The sequence below is a fragment of the Akebia trifoliata genome, chromosome 5 (genome assembly GCF_017979445.1).
Source record: "Akebia trifoliata isolate Shusen 1 chromosome 5, ASM1797944v1, whole genome shotgun sequence".
Taxonomy (NCBI): Eukaryota; Viridiplantae; Streptophyta; class Magnoliopsida; order Ranunculales; family Lardizabalaceae; genus Akebia; species Akebia trifoliata.
In genome coordinates, this window is record NC_141379.1 from 1,870,212 (window position 1) to 1,897,070 (window position 26,859).

At 36.6% G+C, this 26,859-nt stretch overlaps 3 protein-coding genes and 1 long non-coding RNA gene across 4 annotated transcripts; 2 read left to right on the forward strand and 2 right to left on the reverse strand.

The window, feature by feature from the left end:
- Positions 1–1,477: 1,477 nt before the first annotated feature.
- On the forward strand, positions 1,478–2,626 carry LOC147400894 (uncharacterized). Its single transcript, XM_086441660.1, has 2 exons — positions 1,478–1,691; positions 1,802–2,626. The coding sequence occupies exons 1-2, from the start codon at positions 1,560–1,562 to the stop codon at positions 2,582–2,584; spliced, it is 915 nt and encodes a 304-aa protein (XP_086297786.1). The 5' UTR covers positions 1,478–1,559; the 3' UTR covers positions 2,585–2,626.
- Positions 2,627–9,216: 6,590 nt separating this feature from the next.
- LOC147400895 (transcription factor GTE9-like) lies at positions 9,217–15,887 on the forward strand. Its single transcript, XM_086441957.1, has 11 exons — positions 9,217–9,341; positions 9,696–11,235; positions 11,344–11,392; positions 11,866–12,000; positions 13,956–14,023; positions 14,204–14,273; positions 14,439–14,522; positions 14,618–14,733; positions 14,828–14,894; positions 14,994–15,124; positions 15,233–15,887. The coding sequence occupies exons 2-11, from the start codon at positions 9,949–9,951 to the stop codon at positions 15,518–15,520; spliced, it is 2,295 nt and encodes a 764-aa protein (XP_086298083.1). The 5' UTR covers positions 9,217–9,341; positions 9,696–9,948; the 3' UTR covers positions 15,521–15,887.
- On the reverse strand, positions 12,757–13,696 carry LOC147400896 (uncharacterized). Its single transcript, XR_015178288.1, has 2 exons — positions 13,579–13,696; positions 12,757–13,518 (listed from the first exon to the last, which is right to left on the reverse strand). It is a non-coding gene; the product is annotated as an uncharacterized LOC147400896 (long non-coding RNA).
- A 943-nt stretch (positions 15,888–16,830) lies between the features above and the next one.
- Positions 16,831–26,747, reverse strand: PDE312 (Nucleic acid-binding, OB-fold-like protein). Its single transcript, XM_086441958.1, has 12 exons — positions 25,944–26,747; positions 25,300–25,359; positions 25,171–25,200; positions 23,855–23,928; positions 22,488–22,569; positions 20,934–21,007; positions 20,135–20,201; positions 19,027–19,119; positions 18,635–18,778; positions 18,498–18,596; positions 17,870–18,009; positions 16,831–17,439 (listed from the first exon to the last, which is right to left on the reverse strand). Exons 1-12 carry the CDS (start codon positions 26,703–26,705, stop codon positions 16,989–16,991), a joined length of 2,076 nt encoding a protein of 691 aa, XP_086298084.1. The 5' UTR covers positions 26,706–26,747; the 3' UTR covers positions 16,831–16,988.
- Between the last annotated feature and the right edge of the window lie 112 nt (positions 26,748–26,859).

A 26,859-nucleotide genomic window follows, 5' to 3' on the forward strand; every position in this document is an offset into this window, starting at 1 on the left:
TTAAGTTGGATAATATTTTTTCCTTTTTTTTAATGAAAAAACTTTCTTAGAAAAATAAATTCATGAAACATACAATCATGTATATGCCTACACATTTTCATTAAAAAATATATTGTTAGATTTTTTTTAAAATCGGAATCATACAGAGACTTATGAGTCATTACAAAGTTCCTATTTATTCTTGATTGATTAGATCTTATATTTGAAAGACAATATTACCCTTCAATCAGTTACATTTAATCACTCTCTTACCAATAGGTACCCCACTGTAATTATAACGTCCCATGGGGGTGTTCACGACAAACATCCAACTCCAACCTGGAACTATGTGCCTTTGCTGTCCTCTGTTTCTTCTCTTTTGCTTTTGTAAAATGTAATGTAAAAGGAAAAAAAATAATGGGTTTTGGATTTCCTTCCAAAACTGCCCTAAAAATTTGTTTGTTTACCAAAAATACCCTCAGATACTTATTTCGAAGGTGTATCTAATGGAGCTTAACGTGTCCCCATAGGGCGCACGTTAACAAGACCAAAATGATTCGCCAACTTCTATCCATTATCTATCCACGTGTCACTGTATTATTGACGTTTGTCCTGTACTCATCTGACCACTAACCAATGCATTCGTCTCGTGGATTCGAGAGCCCTTCGACAACCTAAAATAGATAATTAAGATTTTTATTGACTATTATACCCTTACGTTTTCTAAAACACAATATACATTCGATGATGTCATTTACGTCATCATTTAAAAACGACCTTCCAATATATAGGAATTTACACATTCCTCTTGCGAATTTTGGTGAATATTTGAGATACTCCTTTTAACAGTCTTATCTGGGAAACTAATATAAAATAAGGGATGTAACATAAATTTGAAAGAACTGAGGGGTCTCTGAATTATTTGGCTAAAATACGGACGGGTATCTAACAAGGGGGTATTTTCGTAATTCCAAAAAAAGGAGAATACGTCGTCTCTCTTCCTCCCCAATGTCGGAGTACAGTATGGCAAAAAACCGTCACTAGCTGAAGTCATCGATCTCACTCGAGATTCTTGTCTCTATCTTAGCCTACACGTGTCTCCATCCTCCCGTTACTAACAATAGCAATCCCGCAAACGTTAGGTTTCCTTTCTATCAAAATCAGCTTCGTACACGTGTCCTCAATCTCGAACCTACTTCCTAATTCTTCCTCCCCCAAAAACAAAGTTTTGTCATAATACCTTACACGCCGCCCGAGGTCAATCTACGTGCCTTCCTTAGGCTTAAAGAAGGTGACACTTCTCGCGTTCTCATTGGTCTAACATTTGGCACCAAATCATAACCCAAACTTTCGTCGTATCTTCAGCAGTCACATGGGCCCCGCTTTTGAGTAAAGCCACGTCTCTCTTTCAACCAATTAGGTCTCTGCGTTGTTTCATCCTCTCTTGCACACGTGTTAATCTGTAAACGTGTCGCACGTATTATCACTATAAGTATCTGTCAAACCGGTTTTGCATTTAGTGCGTGAGATCTCCGAGTATCAGTTAAGAAAGAGAAAGGAATAGAGAGAGAGAGAGAGAGATGGACAGCAAGGGAGGTTGCTGCATAGCGAGATACGCCGGAGGGGTGTACGATCTGTCGAAGATCGATAAAGCCACGTCTCTCTTTCAACCAATTAGGTCTCTGCGTTGTTTCATCCTCTCTTGCACACGTGTTAATCTGTAAACGTGTCGCACGTATTATCACTATAAGTATCTGTCAAACCGGTTTTGCATTTAGTGCGTGAGATCTCCGAGTATCAGTTAAGAAAGAGAAAGGAATAGAGAGAGAGAGAGAGAGATGGACTTGGTGGGTCAGTATCCGAAGGATCTCCGGTGAAGACGAACGAGGTCTTGTCCAGAAGTAGTGGGAGAGCGAAGCGGAGGTACGTTAAAGATAATAATAGTAAGAAGAGTTGTAATAGAAAAAGAAGGGTAGTTTCGGAAGAAAGAAAAGGTGTGTCAGACGACTCGGTTGTAACTCTGCCTCTTTTACCTGAGAAACCCGACCCGAAAGACACACCAGCGTTAGGATCACCGTCGGATCTTGATCGTACGGTGGGGAATAAGCCGTTGGTGTATCTCCCAATCTGGCTGAACTCAAACAATCCGGTTGGATCTGGTTCAGGTGCATCAGATCGGACGGTTGTAATGCCGCAGCCAGTGAGACCAGTGGGATCGTGTGTTATAGTGGAGCACGTGATGGACGCGTGTACGGATGGGAAAGAGTTAGGGTTTACGGATAAGGAGAAGATGAAGAATCTGGAGGTGGACACGTGTCCGGGTTTTATATCCGACGGTTTGAATAGGGTGAAGTGGACCAACGATGCGTACAGCAAGATGGTGAACCAAGATGGAGAAGGGGAGGCAAGGCCAGAGATGGTGTGGTTGGTGGTGAAAGAGATTTTGCCTGTAACGTATCCGGCATTTGCGTGTCGTGTTAGGGTGCAGTATACGTGTCGGAAGGAGAAGAACTCGTTGACGGTGCCTTGTGATGTGTGGAGAATGGACGGTGGAGGATTTGCATGGAGGTTGGATGTCAACGTGGCACTCAGTTTGGGTCGATGAATCTACCCTACACCTAATAAAAATAAATAATAAAAAAAAAAACCCTTGAGGAAAAAATTGTAAATATTTTCTCTGCTTTTATGACTTTGAGCTAAATTTTAGTCTCAATAGGATTCTCTTATTTTTTGCTTTTTGTCTTTTTTTTTTTTTTTTTCTGTTTCTCTCTTTGATTTGTGTTTATGTGTTCATGATATAGCATTTGTTTGAAAGAGATTTGCAAGTAAATGTTGGCCAACTTTTCGTCTTCTCTGTGTTTTGATTTGTGTTTATTTATTTTTATTTTATTTAATGGAGAGAGAGAGAGAGGAGAGATGTGTGGGTTTGTGGGGGAGGAGGGGTGGATCATGGATGGCATGCAAAGGGACAGGTGGAGAAAGAAGGATGGGTGTGTAGGGTAATATTTCTTGATGCAGGGTTGGTTTCCAGGATTTTTTTTTTTTTTTTTTTCTTTCCATACTTTGGAGTTTGGACTTTGTACATCTCTGTTGTGCCCTTACTGGTATATTGTCGTTGTGCTTTGTGAGAGAAGATCAAGAAGAGAAGTGGAGGAGTTGACACGTGCCTCGTAAGACAGGAAAGAGTGATAATGAAGGAAAGAGTGGACGATATTTTGGACGCTTTAAAGTTTTCTGTAGCTATCGAGAGATAGTTCTTGAACCTAGCATCCTTTAAACATCTTGTTTTGGTGGGGACAAGCCTTTTGCAACTAAAATGCTCAAATCTGATTGATTGTTTGCGTATAAATGACACTAGATATAGATGTTTAGATTTCAAATCATACAAAGAATCGTTGGGCCTACATGCACCAATCAACAACACAAGCATCTAGATTTCATGGTAAAAAAAATTCAATTAAAAAAACTTGATTCAAGGTTTTGAAGGTGATTCATATTAAGTAATATTGGGCCCTTATTCTCAATAAATCGGTCGACCTATGATTGGATGGGGGACACTGTATTGTAACTCGATCAAGTTGAGCGGCAACTCAAAGTTTCTGAGTCAATTTAATAAGTTAAGTTCAAAAGAGTTTTGTACTAGCCAGTTGGATTCAAGTTTCATTATGAGGCTCTATGTAACAGTCACATGTGTCATGTTATGATAATGGCTTTAATCCAATATTCAAGTGTCCCTTGCCACGTGGCATTCTACTGTATGGTCGCTGGATGTAAATGTTTACCCTGCATGGGCCAAAAGATAAAAAATGTAAATTCCCATTAGCCTAAGAAGCATGGCCCCACTGCTCAGATATTTTAAAAGTCAAATTGATTTTTTATCCACATATAGTTCCATCCCAATTGCATGGTGACAAGTGGAATTCAAATGGCAGATCACCTGCAATTACAAAAACATTTTTGTGAAAAAAAAAAAAAAAAAACTTTCATACGTCCATTTCACTTCAAAATGTAGGGGAACCCTCCCTTCTAAAGTTATTTTAAAAACATTGAATAAAGTAGAGAATTCAAAGTTTTTTCTAGGTTGACGGATTGGTTGATATATTGATAAAATCTAATATTAAGTAGAACGTAACTTTCAATCCAGGTCTTCATTTAATTATTATTATATATGAATTTTAGGTATTGTATAAAGGTTTATTCAAGACCTGATCGATATCCTGTAAAAAATATGAAAACGTAAAATTTTGTATTTCTCATCTTTTGCATTTGTTTGCAATTGCAATGCTTGGTAGACTTGTTTTTCTATCATCATAAAACTTTGCAATTGGTTGGTTGTACATTGAATGCAAAAAATTGTAAAAGAAATTTAAGATGTATTTTAAATCTATTCATTAATCTAACATCTAAAACCCCCAAAAAAGTTCATTTATGAACTTTTCTTTTAAATATTGTCATATTTGTTCATGTTTTTTTTTCTAAAAAATATTGGATATACCTTAAAATTTTGACATTAGAAGTGTAGACACTCAAATTTGATTGGCCCTCAACGCAAAATGTCCTAAAATCTATCAAAATTGAAATGGCCCCCAAGGCTCAAACCTTCAAAAATCCAATGTATTTCGTCATTTTTTTCAATAAAGGGCTCAAGACCTCTCACGTGACCAACAGACCAAAAACCCACCTCTCCACTCCTCAATCTATATTAAATCAAATCTAAGTCCACTAAATTCAACCCTCAAATCCATTCTTATTCTACCTATTACCCAAGCCTATTCAACTCGACCCAAATTCATTCCTAGTCAACCCACAACCTAAGCCCAAATCTAACACTATACCTACCCAATCCATTACCAAGCCTAACTCTCAACCCAACCTAACATCACAACCAATCACCATGATCATCAAGGTGTGATACATGTCACCACTTCAACTCACCTTCCTTATCCAATAATCTACCCTTATCACATTTTCTCTAAAAAATCACATCAATCCATTACCCTCCCCTAACCTACCCTCATCATTTCATACAAACCCCTATTCTCTCAAATCAAATACCTCCAACCCATACCTCTCATTAACTTACAGTCATCATTCCCTACAAATCTTCATTCTCTCAAATCAAACACCTCCTCCTAACCTATCCTCATCATTCCCTATAAACCCATATTCTCTCAAATCAAACACTCATCTCCTCCCATCAACTCATCCAAACATCTAATCTCTATACATTTTGACACATGTCACCATCTCCCTCACCCTCCCAAAAACTTAATTAATTACCCTCTTACACAATTCATTTTCTTAAATCAAACACCACTCCCCTTTCACATCACCAATTAATTATCATCTTACACAATCACATCCTTTCAATCACTCTCATTCATTTCATTCCACCTAACCCTCAACCAAAATGAGTTCAAAGATCCGACCCATTTGGGTTACAAAGAATCCATTTAACCCCTATTCCCTAAATATTTTTCCATCTCCATCAATTTACACACACTCTTTTCTAAAAACCCACACCATTCTATCATTTAACCCAATTTTACCTCTAAAAATAACTCATAAACTCTATAAAACCCCTTCATTCTCAACTCTCACCACCTAATGAAAATATAAAAAAGTGCCCTCTAAAAATCATAATTGTTTTCACTCTCAACTCTTTCAAATAAGTTAAGGAAAGTCAAAGAAGACTCATCCTTTGAAGAAAGCTAGATAAGGTAAAAAAGAACAAGGTGGGTTTGGATAAAACACCCCCTCTCACCCTTCCAACTTCCATTCTTCTACTTATCCCATTTTCTACACCTATGCATACACCATAAACGATTTGAGTCATCGAAGAGTCCATTTTTAAATAAGGGTGCTTTTAATGGTTTAAACCAACATCGAAAATCCCTTATACTTGAGGGCACACATCGGATTTTTCGATTATTTTTATTTTATTTTTAAAAATGACTGAATCCAAGGTTACCACTAACGGTGGATGGAGTAGGGTGCCTAATCCCTTCTGTACTCCATAAAATTGACCCTTTTACCTATAATAAAAAGTTAGACTCATGTACCTTATTTGTACGAGAGTTATCAAATGCCAAAATGACATAGTTTTCAAAAAATACGACATCGGGTGGTCATTTATAACTTTTTACAAATATGAATGGTGACGACTCCAAAACCCCTCAAAGTGATTGATATATTCAAAAATGAATAAATCACATGTCCACGGGAGGAAGGAAAAATTTCAATAGATAAAGGTCATTAATTAATTTAGGGAAAATAAGAAATGCCATGATTTTAACTTACCCGAGGACTTATAATCTTGGATTGTGAGAGCAGTGATGGTATACATGCATTGAGGGTCACATCGTATTTGTCTACAAATCTCTATGTTTCTTTACTCACTTAACTCATAACCCTCGAACAAAATGGGGTAATGGATTCCCTGTAGTACACACTCAAGAATTAAGAATAGTTGCAACCAGAAATGAAACTTTAGTGTATAGAATTTGATATCAATCCATGGGTTCTCAATTGAAAATTCTATTTCTGTATTTTGTATGTTGAAGTAGTGTTGCAACCATTGTCATGGATTTCGAAGATGGAGAATGCATGATTTTCAGATGGGAAATTGTTGGAGAAGGAGACGTATGAGAGAGAAAGATAGAGCTACGAGACATTGCACAGTGAGGGAGGGAAAGAGTTTTGTACTTGCCGGTTGGATTCAAGTTTCATTATGAGGCTCTGTGTGTGGGTTCCAATATCATAAAGAAAATGGCTTTAATCCAATATTCAAGTTCTCATGCCACGTGGCATTTTATTGGATGGTCGCTGGATGTAAATGTTACCCTGCATGGGCCGAAAGATAAAAAAAATGTAAATTCCCCATTAGTCAAAGAAGTATGGAACCACTGCTCAGAAATTTTGAAAGTCAAAGTGATTTTTTATCCACATACAGTTCCATCCCAATCGCATGGTGACAAGTGGAATTCAAATGGCAGATCACCTACAATTACAAAAACATTTTTGTGAAAAAAATAAACAAAGGCTTTGATGTGTCCATTTCACTTCAAAATTTAGAACCCTTCCCTCCATAGTTATTTTCTAATTAAGATTGGAGTTTGGTTTTCTTATCTTTAAGTAAAAAAGAAAAATAAATTCGTTGCTTGTCAATTGTCATTGAATAAAATAGAGAATTCAAAGTTTTTTTTTTTCTCTAGATTGACGGATTTGTTGATATATTGATAAAATCTAATATTAAGTAGAACGTAATTTTCAATTCGAGTGTTCATTTGATTATTATTGTATATGAATTTTGAGTACTGTATAAAGATTTATTCAGGACTTGATTGATATCCCGCGAAAAAATATGAAAACGTAGAATTTTGTATTTTTTGTCTTTTGCATTTGTTTGCAATTGCAATGCTTGGTAGACTTGTTTTTCTGTCATCATAAAACTTTGCAATTGGTTAGTTGTACGTTGAACGCAAAAAATTGTAAAAGAAATTTAGGATGTATTTTAAAACTATTCGTTAATCTAACATCTAAAACCCTCAAAAAAGTTTATTTATGAACTTTTTTTTAAATATTGTCATATTTGTTCACGTTTTTTTTTTTTTTTTTTTTTAAATATTGATTTTTACAACAAATAATTTAATTTTCTTAAAATTTTGGATATACCTTAAAATTTTGACATTGGAGGAAGGGGAAATTTCAATAGATGAAGGTCATTAATTAATTAAGGGAATATAAGAAACGCCATGGTTTTAACCTACCTGAGGACTTATAATCTTGGATTGTGAGACCACTGATGATATACATGCATTGAGGGTCACATCGCATTTGTCTACAAATCTATGTGTTTCTTTGCTCACTTAGCTCATAACCCTCGAACAAATGGGGGTAATGGAGTCCTTGTAGTACACACTTAAGAATCGAGAATAATTGCAACCAGAGGTGAAACTTTTGCATGTAGAATTGATATCAATCCATGGGATTCCAATTGAAAATTCTATTTCTGTATGTAAAATAAGATATCAATTGAAAACTTTGTATGTTGAAGTAGTGTTGCAACCATTGTCATGGATTTCCAAGATGGAGAATGCATGATTTTTGGATGGGAGATTGTTGGAGAAGAAACATGTGAGAGAGAAAGATAGAGCTATAAGACATTGCACGGTGAGGGAGGGAAAGATTCTTTCGAAAGTTCGCTTCTTTTGTTGGCTAGTCACCCTTGGCAGACTTCCTACTTTGGATCATTTGATATCTCGAGGTTTTATAAGTCCTAATTGTTATTTTCATTGCAATTCTAGTGCGGAGTCAACAGACCACAATTATTGTAAGTTTGTGATTTCCTTTTGATCTAACTTTCTCTCCCTATTCAAGATTGCTTGTGTGACCCCCTCTTCAGTGTTGACTCTTTTTCAAAATTGGGATCTTTCCTTATTCTCTGAGAGGAAGAAAATCTTGTGGAGGTTCTTTCTGTTTGCTACTTGTTGGGGGTTGTCATTGGGAAAGAATAAAAGGTTTTTGAAAATGTATGACTTCAAGTCCTAATGTTGGGGGTAATCTTCCTTTGGTGTAAATTTCATCCGTAATTCATTGGTGTATTTTTTTGAGGACTTTGTGTTTAGATGAGGTAGTTTATGCAAAGACTAGTCAGTGTTGAGATTCTTTGTGTTAATCATCTTGACCATATTCGCATATTCTCCTTTATGTTTGAATTAATAAATTTATGAATCGTGATAAAACGACTCTCCCACATGGCATATTCAATCGACTTCCTCTGACATGGCATGTGCCAGAATCATAGGACTGTTTGGATTGACTTTTTCAAGTACTTCTGACTCTAGTAAGATCATAGATCTGTACTTCTCGAAATACAAAATTACAATTTTATGGGGATGCACAATTGTGTATCCCGATGAATATAAATCTACTATTTTTGTCATGTCACGTCAAGAGAGTCAGGCATGTTGTATTTTCTCTTTTCCTATGCTCCATATCTCGTAAGATATTTTTCACGCGTTGCGGACGCGTTTTTGTGCAAACTCCAAACACATGCGAGACATTAGGGTTACCTAGGAAATCAGTTACCATTCTTAAAATATAAAGGGAAAAAAAAAAGAAGGGCAACGGGTTAGATCGGTTCTAAGGTCAAATATACACGTGGTAGAATTTTATTAGTAGATGGGACGATATTTGAGTATTATTTATTATATATATAATATATATATATAAGCCGCCCAAGTGACAGCCTTTAGTGTGATTTTTTCTTTTCAGGGGTGTGGATTCTCTCTCTTCTCAAAGCGGGGGGGAAGAACGAACACTGTTTTCTTTCGCTTGTAACGGCTCTGCTCGAGATCCAGGTATCGTATCGGATGTAATGTAGCAATTTAGGGTTTCCGCCATTTTTTTAATCTTTTTTTCTTTTTAAAGCTTCTCTCGAGCTTCGTTTTGATCTACGATTTTATCCGTATTGGGATTGGGTCTGATTTAGGTTTTTTTTTTTAACGCTCGTTTTGGTCTATATTTTGCTATTTGAGCTGAAATTGGTATTTAGGGTTTTGAAGGTAATCCAAATTTGGGGTTTGGGGGTGTTAATTTTAGTTTTCCTCAATTGGTTCTAAGAATCGGTGAATTTATCAAAGTTAGGGTTTTATTTTGACTTTTAGATTCGAAATCGCTAGATCGGATCATTAATTTGTTCTTTTTTTTCTTAGGTGGAATGTAATTGGGTTTTAACCTAAAATCCTCAATTTGAGCGTCAGACTCGGCCTTACTGATTCCTTTTAGTGAACACTTTGATTCTAATCTCATATACAAACTACGATGAAATTGAAGAAAATTGCCCCCACAGACAACTTGAATTTGATCTAACTGTGAAGGGAGGTAGACCAAATTTTGTATTAAATCTATGTTTTTGATATTCTTGAGGAACACCAAAACTGTTGTTCATAATAGCAATATTGAAGGATGAATCTTAGTGCTACAGTTAAACGGAAGGAATCAAAGAAATACTCGCAGAAGGTTTTGGTCCCAAAGATGGGTAAGACACATAAATTCTCTAGAGGTCATTCTTCGAGTTTTGTTCCGGATTATCGTCATGTAGTTGAGACCATGGGTGATTCTGAAGGTTTTGGTGGCTCAATTCGCGCTGACACTGAGATGGCTTCTTTGGATAATTCGCGTGCACCAAAAAGGAAACATTTTAGTTTGAACGCTGATAACTGTGACGGTTTTGGTGTCCCTCTACAAGTTATTTCGGTGTCTAAGATGCCTCGTTTGGAGAGAGAGGAGTTAAAATGGAACCTTAGAGCAGAGCTTGAACATGTTCGGATTGTACAAAAGAAAATTTCCATTTGGTTTGCAAATGGTGTTGGCTTTTCTTCTTCTAGTGATAATGGCCGGAAGAAGCCTTCACTTGAGAAATCTGAGTCTGTAAAGAAACAGGGTCCTTCGGGCCAAAGCAGTGGTGGTCCCCACATGAAACGTGGTCTTTCTGGAAGGTTTGAATCCGTAAAGCAAGGTGCTTTGTCAAGCACATCCCATGTGATGTTGATGAAACAATGTGAAACACTGCTGAAGCAATTGATGTCACATAAGTTTGGTTGGGTTTTCAACACTCCAGTGGATGTAGAGAAGTTGAACATTCCCGATTATTTCACGGTTATTAAGAATCCAATGGATTTGGGGACGGTGAAGAACAAGTTAGCTTCTGGCTTGTACTCAAACCCCCTTGGTTTTCTTGCTGACGTGAGACTTACTTTCTCCAATGCAATGACCTATAATCAACCCGGACATGATGTCCATTTGATGGCTTCTACACTTAGCAAACATTTCGAAGTGAGATGGAAATCTATTGCGAAGAAACTTCCAGTAACTGATTCCGAGTCAGTCCCTGAGAAGTCAGGTGTTTCTAAAGAAGCAAAGGCAGCTAAACCGATGCCAATGGCGAAAAAGAGGAATATCTCTTTAGTGGACAGTAAGGTTAAGCTAGACCCTGTGAAGCAGGTCATGACAGATGAGGATAAACATAATTTGAGCAGAGATTTGGAGTCTTTGATCACAGAACTACCAGTACATATTATTGATTTCTTGAGAGAGCATAGTTTCAATGCAAATCGAACCGGTGAGGATGAAATTGAGGTTGATATTGATGATCTTAGCGATGATGCATTGTTGACGTTACGGAAGCTTGTGGATGAGCATTTACAGGGGAAACAAGAAAAGCTAACAGGATATGAGCGTTGTGAAATGGAGGTATCTTTGTTTTATTTGAGTTTCCAAATCCTTTTTACTGTTTTATTATATTTGTTTTGGTTTGTATGCCTCATTGTGCTTAGGACCAGTACTATTATTTGAACACAGATTTTGAATGACTCGGGGCTTAGCAACTCATCAATGCAACCTTGCAAAGGTTATTTTCTTTTCTTTTATTTATTTTTCTTTGTTCTTTATAGTGTCATTTATGAATACAGAATACTTGTATCTCTTTTATTTATTTTTCTTTGTTCTTTATAGTGTCATTTATGAATACAGAATACTTGTATCATGCAATGAGCCCATTTGGATACGCTTAAAAACATAACTTTTTTATCTTTCAAAGTTAAAAAAGTAAGTTTGGATTCATTTTAGAAAACTACTTTTAAAAGTAAAAATACAAACTTTTTAAAAAGCTGAAGGGAAGACCTTTTTTTTACTTTTTAAAAGCTATTTTTTCCCAAAGTAAATTTCTTCCTAGTTACTTTCTATCCAAACTGGGCCCAAGTGGATTCTCCTGGCCAGTCATTTTCTCATCTTTTATACCTCCTGTGTAACTATTTCTTTCCTTTTATATATAAAATCTTTGTACTTATCAAAAAAAATTTCTCGTCTTTTATATGTCTACAGGCAATGACCCAGTTGATGAAGATGTAGATATCGGTGGGAATGATCCTCCTATCTCAAGCTACCCTCCCGTGGAGATAGAAAAAGATACAGCCAACAGAAACAGTAGTAGTTCAAGTAGCTCCAGTAGAAATTCAGGTTCTTCTTCTAGTTGTTTTTTGTTTGTTTTGGTATTTCTTTATCTTCTATATTTTCTTTCCATTATAGAAGCTTGTGACACTGAAATTTCAATATTTTTAGTAAGAAAAGAACTATTTAGTTTTTAAAGCTATTTGAAGAGAGAAATTTGGTTTTACTGGAAAAATTTATGGTTGTTCCCGTATCTGAATCTGGGAAGTGATTCATGTTTGCCTAATTCCTTTTCGTGATAGTTATAAGAGTGGTGGGATTGGATTCCGATCCCTGGTCTGTGGTATCACTAATCACAGTATTTCCCTACTTAGCAAGTTTAGTCGTGGTCAACCTGTGGATGCCTTGGTGAAACTTGGTCTCTTTTACACTAGTAGTGGTAACTTGTAAGTACTAATTTACTAATTTACTTGTTGATTTAGATGCAGTAGGATGATAACCATAGTTGTTTTTTTAAGGGTTGACCTAATCAGAGAAGACCGCTCCTTGTTTTTCCAAAGCCAAAGTAGCAGGCAAGTTCCACATCAATGGAATTCCCCCAAACGATCCGATGGCCGGTAGAGCTAGGGTTAAATTACTGAAGGGTCTTCTTGGGACAGGAGAAGCCGACTAGAGAGGTGGTTTTAGAGATTCTGGGCTTACTCTTATTTTGGTGTAAACTGAGAAAATATTTTGAAGGCTTTTTTTCGAGGATTTTGTGTTTGGATGGGTGGAGCTTTGATCTGTGAGAGGGGGGGTAGTCGTGTTTCTTTAGCTTTTGCTTGGTTTTGTTATGGTTTCTTCCTTGTACTGTTTGGAGGGACATCTCATCCAATAAAATTTATACTTATACCAGAAAAAAAACATCTCTACTCAGTTTTGCTCAATCAACAATAACTCTAGTCGAAAAAACCTATTTTTAGTTGAAAATTCTAGAACAGTAGATAGTTTTTCCAAATGGTATATGTAGAAGATTTTTCTATTTTTCTAATAGTATCATTTTTTACGAAACTGTTCGTATTTTGTGTTGACAAACCAAGGAAATTGTTAGGATTCGACAAAACAATTTGAAGTACAACAGGAAGTGAGCAAATAGTAACTTTATTATTAATTTAGCATCTGGTATTGGTATGGAATATCATGTTTGTGTAGGTATCTTTGATTATATTGGAGTATCTGCATATCTAAACTTATATTTAATCAATTTCAAGCTCCTTGTGCATTGGGAGAAGTGCAATCTATCTACAGTACCGGCCTAATTATTATCTCATATGTTGCTTTTCTTACCTGTATTGAGATGAACTTCACAGTGTACTTGATGATCAATAGATTACTTTAGCCATATCATCACCTGTATAGCAGCTCAAAATGTAATATGCTCGATCTTCTTGTTGGGATGATCTGTTAAGGTTCATTATTTTGGCAGCTTTTAGTAACATAGAGATTTTTTTTTTTTTCTAAAAAGAAGATAAAAATGAGAGCTCTCAAAGTTTTGTTTTTTGGCAGCTTATGATTTATATTGCTTTAAAACTTCATCAAGGATGATGCCTTTTTATTTATTATTATTTATCAAGAAAACAAGGATTAAAACTTCATCAAGGATGATGCCTTTTTTATTTATTATTATTTATCAAGAAAACAAGGATGATGCTTTTTCACATATTTGGTGCGTGTGATGTGGCCTTTGTGTTACTCCCGGTCATTGAGTCAAGTTATTATTATTATTATTTTTTCCTTTTGGTCTCTGTTGTTCAAGAGGCATTCTTTTTACTTTTTTTTGGTTTGCTTCTGCTTCCACTTTTAATTTAGTTTGGTGTAAATTTAAACTTATTTATCTATCCTGCTGAGGCAAAGGTTAGCATGCCTATAGTTGGGTTACTGTAACATTGCAGAAGCTGCATGATCTTGCTGCTTGCCAACTATTTGATTTTCGTGGATTTGTTTGGTTATTTTGATGTTAATTTTAGACTGTTTTGGTGATCCAGACTCTGGTAGTTCTTCTGACAGCGAATCAGATGGTAGTAAATCTACATCTCCAGTGACCAGGATGAAGGTATTTCCCATTATTTAGGAGTTCTGCATAAATTCACATAATTGATCTTGTTCCCTTGGTTGACAAGTAGTAGTTTTCTGGGAGATTAATATTGTATGATCACTTTTCTCTCACTTCGCTCAGCAGCTACCTATTCTTTTTTGCTGGTATGAGTATTGATTTTCTTGTTCTCCTCTACAGGAAACCTTAGGTTCTGGAGAGAATTTAGATCGAGAAAGAAGTGACGATGTTGATCCCCACGATGGAAATCGTGAGTGCCCCCACCCCCCCCTCCCCTATATATATATTATATATATATATATATATATTATCCCATTCCCATGCCTGTATAGTGAAGTAGAATGATTAACGTGCCCTTCTTCATATTAAAGTACTCAATATGTTATTAATGTAATTTATCCCTGGACACATACAGAATCTGTTAGTGGGTTGGATCAACTTGAGCAGACTTCCCACCCTGGGCCTGTTTCCGTTGAGGCAGATAGTTGTCAAGAGGAGGGTAAGCATGATTATCGCTGAAGAAAATTTCTCTGCTGGTGGGTTTAAATCTTTTGAGAGCAAGTTGTCTCACCCTCTCTGCTATGATATTTTTAGGGGAGAGTGCTCCATCTGAGAGGCAGGTCTCCCCACAAAAGCTCTATCGTGCAGCTTTATTAAAGAGACGTTTTGCCGACACCATCCTCAAAGCTCGAGAAAAGGCACTTGACAAGGTGGGTTACACGAAAGTTAAACATTATCCTAGTTGTACCTTCTCATTTTCATTGTCTGAGTGTCATTGGGTACAATTTTATATGCTGAGTCTAGGGTGAAAAGGGAGATCCTGAAAAACTGCGTCGTGAGAGGGAGGAGCTTGAAAGGCAGCAAAGGAAAGGTTCTGATTTTTAACCTATCAAACTTTAATATTTTACGATCTATGCTAACTGCATTTTGTTTTAAGTTTATATGTTTTTTTTTTCTACTTTGTTTCCAGAGAAAGCTCGGCTACAAGCAGAAGCCAAAGCTTTGGAAGATGCTCGTAGGCAGGATGAAGCAAAAGCTGCAGCTGAAATCAAACGAAAGAGGGAGCTTGAGAGAGAAGCAGCGCGCTTGGCATTGCTGAAGGTAAATATCAGATTTTTTGTTTGTTTGTTTTGTTGATGTTGGAGAAGCCAGTAATACTTCAGTTTTTAAACATGGACATCTTCCGGGGGTGTATATACATGCATGCAGATGGAGAAGACTGTTGAAATCAATGAGAATTCCCAATTTCTGGAAGACTTGGAAATGCTTAGGGTTGCCTCTGTCGAGAATTTACCGAGCTCTGTAGATGAGACAAGCCCGAATCACTCAGAAGATGGTATGGGTGGGTTCAAGCTCCTTGGAAGTAGTAACCCATTGGAGCAACTTGGCTTATACATAAAAGTGGACGAGGAGGAAGACGAGGAAGAAGAAAAAGGCGAGCCAAAATGTTTTGAGGATCCATTGATGAATGATGTGGAGGAAGGTGAAATTGATTAAATTAGGCACTTCTCGCAGCCTATGTATTGTGTATCACAAATCATTAGAATGTGAATGAAGCTGGTCAGGTGCTCCTGTGGGGGTTTTTTTTTCCCATCCCGGCATTGGGGCAGAACTGAAGTTGATGGTTATCGGTCTGTCTGGGTTGGTCATGGCACAATTTTTTTTTGTTTTTTTTTTTTTGTTTGCTTTGGAGTGGTGAAATGGCCGAGGGGTATTGTTTGTAAAATTAAAGAAGACTCTAAAGTACTTTAAATTGTCATGGTAAGAGATGTTCCTGGGGAGTGGGGGGGACGTTCTCCTATAACTGGCATGGTTTTGAAAGAGAACCACTATTCCACTCCACGTTTTACTTATAACTTCTCAATCACAGACCCACCATTATCCCAAAATAGTTATTTACAAAAATGTAATAAATGACCACGAAATCTTCGTATAAAATAAAAAAAAAATTAAACAGTAAAATAGGGATTTTGTGGAAGAAAATGTTTGTGTAGATTCTAATTCCTTAACGTGTACTCGCTAAAAAAATTGTCTCAGAAGATCTATTCTGCTCGTGTGACATCATCACCTAGGGTTTCCAAGTGTGGATCTTGCTTATTTTAGTTCTTTGTTTGTGGTGGTTTTGATTTTTCGAGTTAGGCTTTGGATGGATCTTTCTGAAATGCCTAAAATGCTACACCAAACTTTTATTAATGCCACAATAATTCCTATATGAATTCACGTAAAGGATTGCTCACAATTGGTGCGGCGTTAGTAAAAATTGGTGTGGGAATAGCAACTCTCAACATGAGTAATAAATTATCAAAAAATTGAAGTAATATGAGAAAAATAGATTACAAGTTAAATTTTTTTTTTTTTTCTTCTAGATCCTTGAAATTATTTTTATTACATTCTTTAATAATCAATTACCGGAACAAATTGTCAAATATAACTCAAATGTAAGTTAAAAGGTGAGAAGTGAAATGAGTATTTTTGATACTCCAAAATTTTGGCTAAGGTAGAAAAAATTAAGAAAGAAAAGGTTCACAAAATGGACTATCAAGTCACCCCAAAATTAAGGGGTGATATAAAAAGAAGCCCCCCAGTGCATTAGGTGATTTTCCTTTAATTTAACAATTTCGGACACTCATTTTTTCTAGAAAACTTCGACTCTAGTGACCTGAAGACGTGCAAAACCATCTCTTCAAAAAGGAAAAAAAAAAAAAACGAGAAGAATAATTTTGGGATAAGGTTTCAAGATGGATTCTGCCGATCCCACGAAGTAGAGCTACAATAAAAATCAATATAATTTGATTGTCCATGAAGTCTGTAAAAGAATGCTTTAAGCATAGAAAAGAATCGTAAGATCCGGCATTTGACATAATCTATCTCAGGTGGTGCAAAAGGTGCATTGTTACATATGTGATCCTCATCAGCAATTATTGCAACAAAACTTTCTATATTATACACTTGAGGCATTCCTAATCTAATTGTCAAACATACCTTCGTCCGACAGTCTAGAAGACTCAGTTCCATTAACTACAGGCCGGTTTGATGGATCAACAATAGGATTACCAAAAATGCTGTAATCGAAGTCGTCATCATCGTCGTTGTCTTCATCTTCATCTCGATCTCTCTCTGCAACTTCTACCTCTTTGACCTCTTCCTGCATTGTTCCTTTAGAACGGGCTTCCCTTTGCATCCGCTGCTTGATGGCATCCTCATAAGACATCTCATACCATACATTGCCCTTGCCCACAATAGATTTGTTATGAGCATCAGTCATCCGGTCTTGCTTGCTCTTTTCTGAGTTCTTGGGCTCCCCCCAATAGTCATAACGGTATAAAGGGTTTGAAGGGTCGTATTGATCCTTCCCAAAATAACTATCGTCAACATATCTCCCTGGCTCTTCCAATGGAAGACCAAGAGCCCGACGGCTGAAAAGAAACCAAACATTTAGTAATAGAAATACTATTATATGAAGAGAAGAATCCGGGGTTTCATATTCAACAAAAAATTCCCAGCTCTTAATAGGGTTTACAGAACCCTATTTGTGAGTGATAAAATATCCAATAGAGAATAAATCCAACGCCAATAACCCAATAGGAATAATCGTGTTAAGATATGTCAGATAAAATCTTCTATTAAACTTAGCAGAGGTTGTCATTTTAGTTATAAATCAATAGATAACCACTAAATGATTATCGATTTATAGAATATCGACACAATGTGTGAGAATGTGCATAACAAAGATAAAAGCCACTACTTGATTGAAATGAAAGATGGAATAAAGAATAAACATTTCCTTCATTGACAATCAAAATACGGATGGATAAATTAGGTAAGAAAATAAAAATAATGAAATACCAGCTAATATCTCTGATGAGAGCTTCTCTTTCCTCCAATGATCGGCGCCAATGAATTAAGTCATACTCATCCATCTCAATATTTCTTCTCAACTTGGTTACTTTATAGTCTTCTCCTCTCTCTTTTGCTTCCTTTCTCAACTACAAAACAGATGTTAAATGGTCCATTTACATAAACTTCATTCGTACAATTGTGTATGGCATAGCAGAGGATTAAAAACTACAAGATATAATAAAACTACAGCACTCCAAGGAATACTCACAACAGCAAGTCAGGCAGAGCATCCCCTTTTTGTATGAAGCACATGTAGCTCACAAGGGGGATTTGCACCAATCAGTGAATCCCAAAAAGAAGGTATCCTAGGATAAAAATGAACTTTATCAATTATCCTAGCCATCCAATCTCTCTGGACACCCAGAATGATAGATCGAGATACTTGACATCAATGGCTCAGATTTATTTAGGTCTAGAGAACTTGAGAGGGGCTGACCCCCTTGTGAGCCAAAACTAGAACAAATAAGGAAAAGATATGATCCTGTCCTGACATGAAATATTCATTTGAAAAGGATATGAATATATCCCTTCAGAGTTGCAGAGATCTATTATGGGATCAATGAAATATATAAACAGTTTCATAGTTCACCTGACGCTCAGCGCGAGCAGAATCCAAGTTGAGTTCTTTAATGTTTGTTTTCTGCCAAAAACTTTTAATCAGAGTGAAATCATGGACCCCAAAAAAAAAAAAAAATAAAGTCTTCCAGTAATCATAGAAAGTGTATATTCGACACTATTTTCTTCGTCAAATTCATCATCCTCAGTTAACTCCGTAATTTTTTTGTCCTTATATTTGTCCGGATTAGCCTCCTCATCATCCAGATACATTTGCTCAGCAACATGAAGCTGCCACAACTGCATAGCAAGCAAAAATTTCACATAATAATCAGCTTCAGCTCCACAAAGTCAATCGCTGGCTCAACATCAAACTGCCAAATGAAAATGTTACTCATAACTGAGAATAGTTCATTCATGGGGTGAGAGTCTTTATGTGTGTGGGCAAGTGTGTGTGTGTAAAATGTGTGCTTATTCAAAACCAGTTACATGTGTGCTCGGCCACCAATTTTGTTAAACATGGAATACCCTTGTAGGGTAGGAAATACCTTATCTACATAAGGATGATTTGACAACAAAGGCTCCTCTTCTATTTTTATTCCTGTTTTTTTTCTAGGAATAGGAGGTCTTCCACAATCCCGCTGCAATGGAAAGCATGAAACCATCAAAATTGCTAATAATTCATGTGAACAGACATGCATTGTGACTTGGACTACAGAAATTGAAGCTCATATTAGTACTGATTTTAACTATACAAGGCATCAAAGAAGGTAATATCCTGGAAAGCTTAAATGAGCTTTATGAAATATAAACAAAGGTGGCCAAACACTAAAAGAAATTCTCATCATATTCTTTAAGAGTAGCAAGGTACAAGGAGCTCTCTAGTCTTATAAAGGATACATCATTTGTCAGGCATCATGGCTGACACAATCCATGAAAGCGATGGAATAAAGGAATATACCATAAAAGCAATGCATAATGCTACCTGTAAGTTTCCCTTCTGCTAGTTTGAATATTGACATTTCACATGATTAATAGAATTTCATAAGCTACTTCTCTAAAATTTCCTAGTGGAAACTGCACATAAACTAAGTGTTCTGGTTAATAGACAACTTTGAGGTCATGGGTTCAAGTCCAACTTACCCATAAAAACAAAAAAACACAACATAATTGAGCCCTTCCTCAGTCAACACATGGTCCGGGGGGGGGGGGGGGGGGGGGGAGGGATGGGATGGGAGAAGAATCTTGATCCATCATGAAATGGACCGCACCAACAGGCTAAAATTCCACCATATAATCAGGTTAAGTGACACAGATTTCCTAAACAAGTATTGGATGATGGATTTCTACCACATGTAAAGTGTGGGTATGTATATAGTTCGGTAGGTAAGCTGGACTTTAACAGATGACCTCAGAATTTCATCATAATGTCAACCAATTGAGCTATAGGTCTAAGCCAGTGAAAGCTGTCCATACAGGTATTAGGTCATTCCCAGGGTCATATAAGATCAGGTTTGTGTTGGACCTATGAGTCATTTAAGTGGAGACTTAGAGCTTGGTTCAGCATCCTTGCAAGTGAAGTACTTGCGTGCAACAAGAGAATCGAGGAGAAAATCAGAAAAAAAAAGAGAGTAAACTTGAAAGAAAGAAACATACACGTAATTCATCGGGATTGGTATCTTCATCACGATGAAATATGGGTGGAAACTCAAACCGGTTGAAGCTGTATATACGGTGGCAAATGATTAAATCAAGAAATGAGCAAGTATAAATAATTTGAAACAGCAGCATATATAGATAGCATCAACAAACTAGGCCCTGCTTAGTATGACTGCAAATCAACAACGTAAGCAAAAAAAATTGTGGTATTCAAGTGCTTGGTTGTGTTTCTGCTTGTGGTATTCATTGGTTGCATCCATGATTTCCATTTGCTCACCATTGCAACTTCACTCGATCCATCTGGTTTCATTTCCTATCTTTATTTTATCTCGATGCTTTCTTTAAGATCTTCAAGGAGTTTTAAGGTCCTTCTCATTATGGATTTCTTGTTCAGGGGGACGTGTTTGTACAGACTTTGAGTAAAATGGTCTTGCTGAGTTTTTTTGGATAGATTTTTTTGGTTTTTTAGTTTCTTGTTTTTCTGGCGTTGCTCTCTTGTAGGTAGATCTCCCGAACTCCACACCCCTTTCTTCTAATACATTTATATCCATAAAAAAAAAAAAAGTGGCTGTTGTGCATATTATTGCAATGTTTTGCATGTCGCCAAGATTTCCCTTAAGAAATGACTTGAAACTTTGCTGCCATAACAAAATCATTGCAATTTGCAAATTTACGATTTTGGCCAGTGTACCAAGCAAGGACCTCAGTGACAAATTTTGACCAGTGAAATAAAAAATTGATGCAACCCCTGGGATTTGGAATAAAATACTGACTTACTGAGAACTATATTACATACATAAGATGATCAATATTAGGATTGACAAAACGCATTTCGATAGGAAAACGGAACCGGTATGGATCTCGCTTCGCCTGCAAAAAGAACAACAATTCAAAAATTAGCCCACAAAGAAAGAACAGAAAAGCTCTTTGATACAATTCTGGGACATGGACGTCAAAAATAGCCTTGCGAAGGTTAATCTATGAGCTAATGCATAAAAAATAAAAATAAATATTTCATTGTTTGCCAAGAAGCAACATTGATCATATAGCAATTGGGTAAACCCCCAAACCTGGACACCTAGTACCTCCAAAAAAACATGCGCTAGTATTCTACTTTCTTTCCGAGAAGAACTATAGATTACCATGTTCTATCTTCTTGTACATTTACAAGCAACTGCAACAATGGATCATCTAACAAGTATGAAAACCCACCACCTGACCTTTCTACCCAATCCATTACGCCGACTCAAAACCTCCAAGATTATATACTACAATTTTACTTCCTTTGCAAGTGGTGTTATCGTTTGTCCTGTCTCCCCCCCTACTCACTACACACACGCACAAACCATATATATATATATATATATATATGTTCTTTGCCTCGTAATAGCATTCTCCTACAACAGGAAAAAGCGCATCACCCCTACGTTTGTTATTTTCCACTAAAATCATATTCCCAAGGAAATTTACAAGATACAGAGTATAAGTAGCACACCCCACAATCAAAAGAGCAGAAAGAAGTGCCATTGAAACTCTGGAAAGCACTGCAAAAGGATATGTGGCTTGTTATTGCTCCAATTTAAGTTTTTTGGTTGGAATACAAAGAACTCGATAGAGAAAGAGATGAGTTTTAGAACTATAAAGAAACAAATGAAACATTATTTACAGTTTTAAGGGAAAAAAAAGTGCTGAACTTTAGGAAGAAAATACTTCCCAAAAGGCTGAAAGAAATTGGTTTAGGTTTGAATCACTTGATATCCACAAGTAGGATGCAAATTGTAGTGAAGACAAAGGCATGAACTTAATCAGCAAAAGATGCTTCCCTCAGATATTGAACATTGAAGAGAAACTGATAATTCTGGGCTTGATAAACGACACGGGACTTAATAATTTATCACTGTACACCACGTCAATGAAGAGATACTTTTAAGTTGTAAATAAAATCTGGAACTCGCTTTTTTCTCTTTTCTCTTTTTTTTTTTTTTTTCCGTTTTTTAGTAACTCTGGAACTGGTTCGATGAGCTCAGGCCATAGGGTATTAGAAATTTCCTTCTAGTTCCATTACATGAAAAAGGCATTTTTCCTCATTCATATACAGCCATCTATATCTTCTTTGTGGATGATGTTTCACTTCTCAATACATCTATTTTCTCTCAAAAGCAAAAAAAATTAAAACGTGAAGTAGACATTGACAACATCTATAAGATTAAAGTAAAGAACATCGTACACTTCCTACCTTCAGGCATGGAATCTCAATGCAAGAGTAAAAAAGCAAGTAATGAATATTATACTACTGATGCTAGGCATAAATGAGAAATTCAGATCAACACAACCAACAGTTCTCACTTACCAGAATTTCAACCATGACATGCATACCAACTTTTATGTGCTGGCGGATCCAATACCAATCATTGCCTTTTATAGGGACCCACCTATAAAGCATCAAAGAATACATGAACTCAACATGGAATATTGGCAAAAGTGTAGTTTTGTTGATTAATTTTTTTTTTCATTCAGGATAGAAATCATTGCTCAGCTCAGGAAGGATCTGAACAAATCAGAGCAAAAATTAGAGAAGTACATCAAAAGGACTCAGATATTTTCTTTACTTTGGAATTTTAGACAGGTAATTATCCTTTAGTGGTTTAAAATGTTACAGACTCTCATTCATAAATCGAAGAAAGAAATACCCAGTCACCCGCGTGCTCAAACGATTCAAAACCCAAGGTGAATTGGAACAATCTACAGTTGGCCCAACTCAGCTAAAGTTGAGATCGACTCGGTGCTAACTCAGCCTAAACTCAATCTTGATTTGGCTGTTGGGATTACTCAGGATCAGCCTGGGAACGTCCAACTCAAATGAGCTGGTTTAGAATAGGCATCAAACAATCAAAGAGAAGTTTGATCCCTTAAATCAAGCCCACCATACTTAGAAAACTCGGTTATCTCTATTCTTTCTTTATTCAAGGCTTTAAAACTCCCTTAGCTCATCACCATATTGAGATGAGGGAGGGAGGGACTAGACTTTCTTTTTTTCTTGACCTACCTATCATTTGTGAAACGGGGCAAAATTTAAGTAATCTGGCCCAAAATATAATAAAAGAGTTGAGCAAGAGCAAACACTCAAAATTTGCTCACAAAACCAAACCATGTTTTGGTTGTCTCACAAAAGGATCCACCCTTCCATATAAAATCCAAGTATTGTTAGAGGGAAAAGGAAAGGAAAGGGAGAGGGATGAAAAGAGATATTAAACACTAATCCCTCCCTTAATTTTCAAAGAAAGAAAGAAAGGAACATTGGCTCCCTTGCTATACATCTATTGTTTGATCCTTAAAGGAATGGATGAACTCAAGACGATACACTGGGTTGGGTTGCCAACCCAAGCCCTACCAACCTTGGGAGAACTGTAAATTTCCACCCAAGGGTAAGTCCCAGCCAAGCCCAACCTGAAGTTGAACTAAATCAATTACAATCCAGACAAGACCTATCCAAGTTGCAACCATAAAGCAAATGACCATAACCATTAGATCTAATAGATATTTTTAGTAATACAAAAATCTAAGTAAAAATAGTTTTCGAAAAAACAAAAATGCCTTTCAAAAATCAGGTTGCATCATTACGATTTTTAAGGGAAGCATCATATAGTAGGTCTTAATCCATCTGCGTTACTTCTAGTATAAATTTACCATTACATTAACAAAGTGGCAAAGAGTTACCCATCATATACGCCTCCAATGTCAACAAATGCTCCTTGATAAAGGTGCAGAGTGGTCACTTTTCCTGTACAGATCTGCATAGGGATTTTTCAGATAAAAAGTAATTTAGAGAAAATAATATCATTCTAAAATATGCAATAGCGAAGTGAAGACATAGGAAAAAATGATATATGGACCAAAAGACCATATAGAGCCCAGGCTGAGCTCCTCATTTGGGCTATGTGGACTGCTACGTTAGCCCAAATGATAACTCAGCTGCCAAGGGTTCATGGTTTAGATAAGGTTTAAAAAAATGGGAGGTCAAAGGCTTCGAAAATTGATGGCACTGAACTTTCAAATTGAAAATGTGTTGGCCAACAGTGAAAAATGTCTTTCTTTATTTTTATTTTTTTAGAGTTCTTAAAATTTTGTGCTCTACGTCCACATCGCACCTGATCATGTTTTTTGGTGCCACATGGACACGCAGTCCACATAAATGGATGGTCCTTCCTCTCCATCCAACTCAGTCTTCACACACACACACACACACACATATATATATATATAGGGGGAGGTTCATGGGACAATAATTGTGACAAAATTTATGACAATGGTTTTTTACAAACCACTTTTGATGGGGTTAGAAGTTTTGGAATTGGCTGATTTTTTGTGAGGATGATCTCTATAATGAGGAGATTATCCTCACCAAAAATCAGCTCATTCCAAAACTTTTAACCCATCAAAGACAAAAACCATTGTCATAAATACTGTCACAATTATTGTCCCATGAACCGTCCCTATACCAGGCCACCTTTTCGACTAGACATAACCCAAAGCCATCTCAACTAATAATATTGAGTCTTGACAATGATTCTATAAGTAGCACTCTACAAAAAAATGGTTCAATACATGAATGTTTGAAAGACAAAGAATTTACATGTAATGGTTGGGCAATAATCCAATAAAACGGATAGTTAGAACTTGTAATTATCCAATAGAAACCATTTTTTTGGGTTGATGAACGTTAAATAAAAGCCCCACAAATCGAACAATCCAAGCAAACCATAGTTGGGCTCTTTATAAGGTCCAGAAACTTTTGGTGTCCTTTGCATAGACCATACTTTCCCTATATGGCTATATTTCATTCATACTAGCTATTATGGCATCATTTTATAATTTGAAAACAGCAAAGATGAACCATTCTAATGACAAATTGAGGATACCAACTTTTGGTAAAGTTAGTATCTATTGATTCCACAACCTGAGTTGAAACCCGTCTTCACCAACCAACCCAATAACCTATGACACAAAGTAAAGTGATAGCTTGAATGACTTACCTGTCCTGGATAGAAAAATGGAAGTTCGAGCTGCACAAAGGTTGCAAAGTCAGAAAACTCTTTTTTTGATATAAATGTCAACCTCGCGAAGATTCAAACAGGAAGAAAGAAAATATGAATTTATCATACCATATCCTCTTTGTAATCCTCGCCTCTCTTCCTCCTACCAGGATGGTAATCTTGGTCTTCCTGTATAAAAATATAAAAATTTGCATATTAATCTGACAGACAATGTAAACTCAACTTGTACATGAGCAATGGCTTCTAGATAAATACAATTCTCGCTGTAGACATGCAGCACTCTTGAAACATGAAATTTAGTTACTCAAACAATTTGAAATGAAACATTAGTCCCTGGCACTAACAGCCATCATTCTAGACCATCGTATACTTGTCAAACAAAACAGATTTTGTTTTGGCTCCCAATTATCCAAATTTCCAAAAGTTTAAGTTCCCACCACATCCTTCAATAGTTCTCAATTTTCTACGAATTACCAAAACCAAATTATTAAGATGCCATTAGTGTTAGATGACAAGACTATTCTAAATGAATGCAATTCTATATATTATTTAAAATCTTGCCTCGGGGCTATGTATCCTGAGAAAAATCGGGATACTTTGCGACCAAGAATTTATGAAATTTCTCCAATGTCTCATTCCAGTTACCACTAAGACCTACCAACGCTACCAAATTTCAAATTATTCATCTATGTACAGCTCCAAATGTTTGTGTTCAAATCGAAAAAAAAAAAAGTGTTGGTTGAGAATCAAACCTTATAAGACTCCTCCTCCAATTGATCCTTGTTCTCCGCAACCCACTCTTTATATTGCTTCAGAAACACCTTATACCTCTCCAAACACAAATCATCTGTTTCTTTACTTGCCGACTCTACGTCCTCCAAATCAACCCTCAAAGCTTGCAACTTGTGCGCTTCTCGAATAAAAGCTAGCTCCTTTTCATCAACCTTCCAATCCTTCGGTGGCCAATCTCGTGGTGGAATGAGACGAACAACCAATGGGCCGTCCCAAGTCGTCTTCAACGGCTCTAGAATCTCTCCTTTGATCTCGAATTGCTTGGCTAAGTACTCATCTTCGGTCAATCCACTCTCCTCTATTTTCTTCTTCCTGTAACTAGGTTTCAACATCTTGAAAGCTTCGATAGCTTCGGGCGATTGAAGAGGGACCTCTTCGCCTTCGTTTAAGCTCTTTCGAGCAAAATCAGCTTCTGGAGTGAGAATTTCTTCCCATGGAGCCCAACCACGTTCGATCCAATTGCGTCGACGAGCTTCGTCTTCGGATTCTTTCTCTTTGGGTCCGAAGTTCTCTAAAAAGGTTTCGTCGACCGGGAATTCGTCGGAACTGAATGCTTTGACGGTGAAGTTGTTCAAATGTGGTCGGATTCCGGTGAGAAATTGGAAGCGCCATGAGATTTCTGGTCTGAAACTAGGGTTTTGGAGTTTGGAGGGTTTAATTAGAAGTTTGTGAGATTGGTGAGAGTTGAAGAGAAGAAAGTTAGGGGTTTTGAGGGTTAGCATCTCACTTCAGTGGCCAAAAGGAGGGAAATGTTTTTGCTCAACTAGTGATTCAGTAGATATGAAAGGAGTTATGTGGATATAATGGTTGTTTGGCTGCGGGAATACAACAATTCTTAGTGGGGAATAAAACTATTTTTTATTTTTAGGTTTTTTA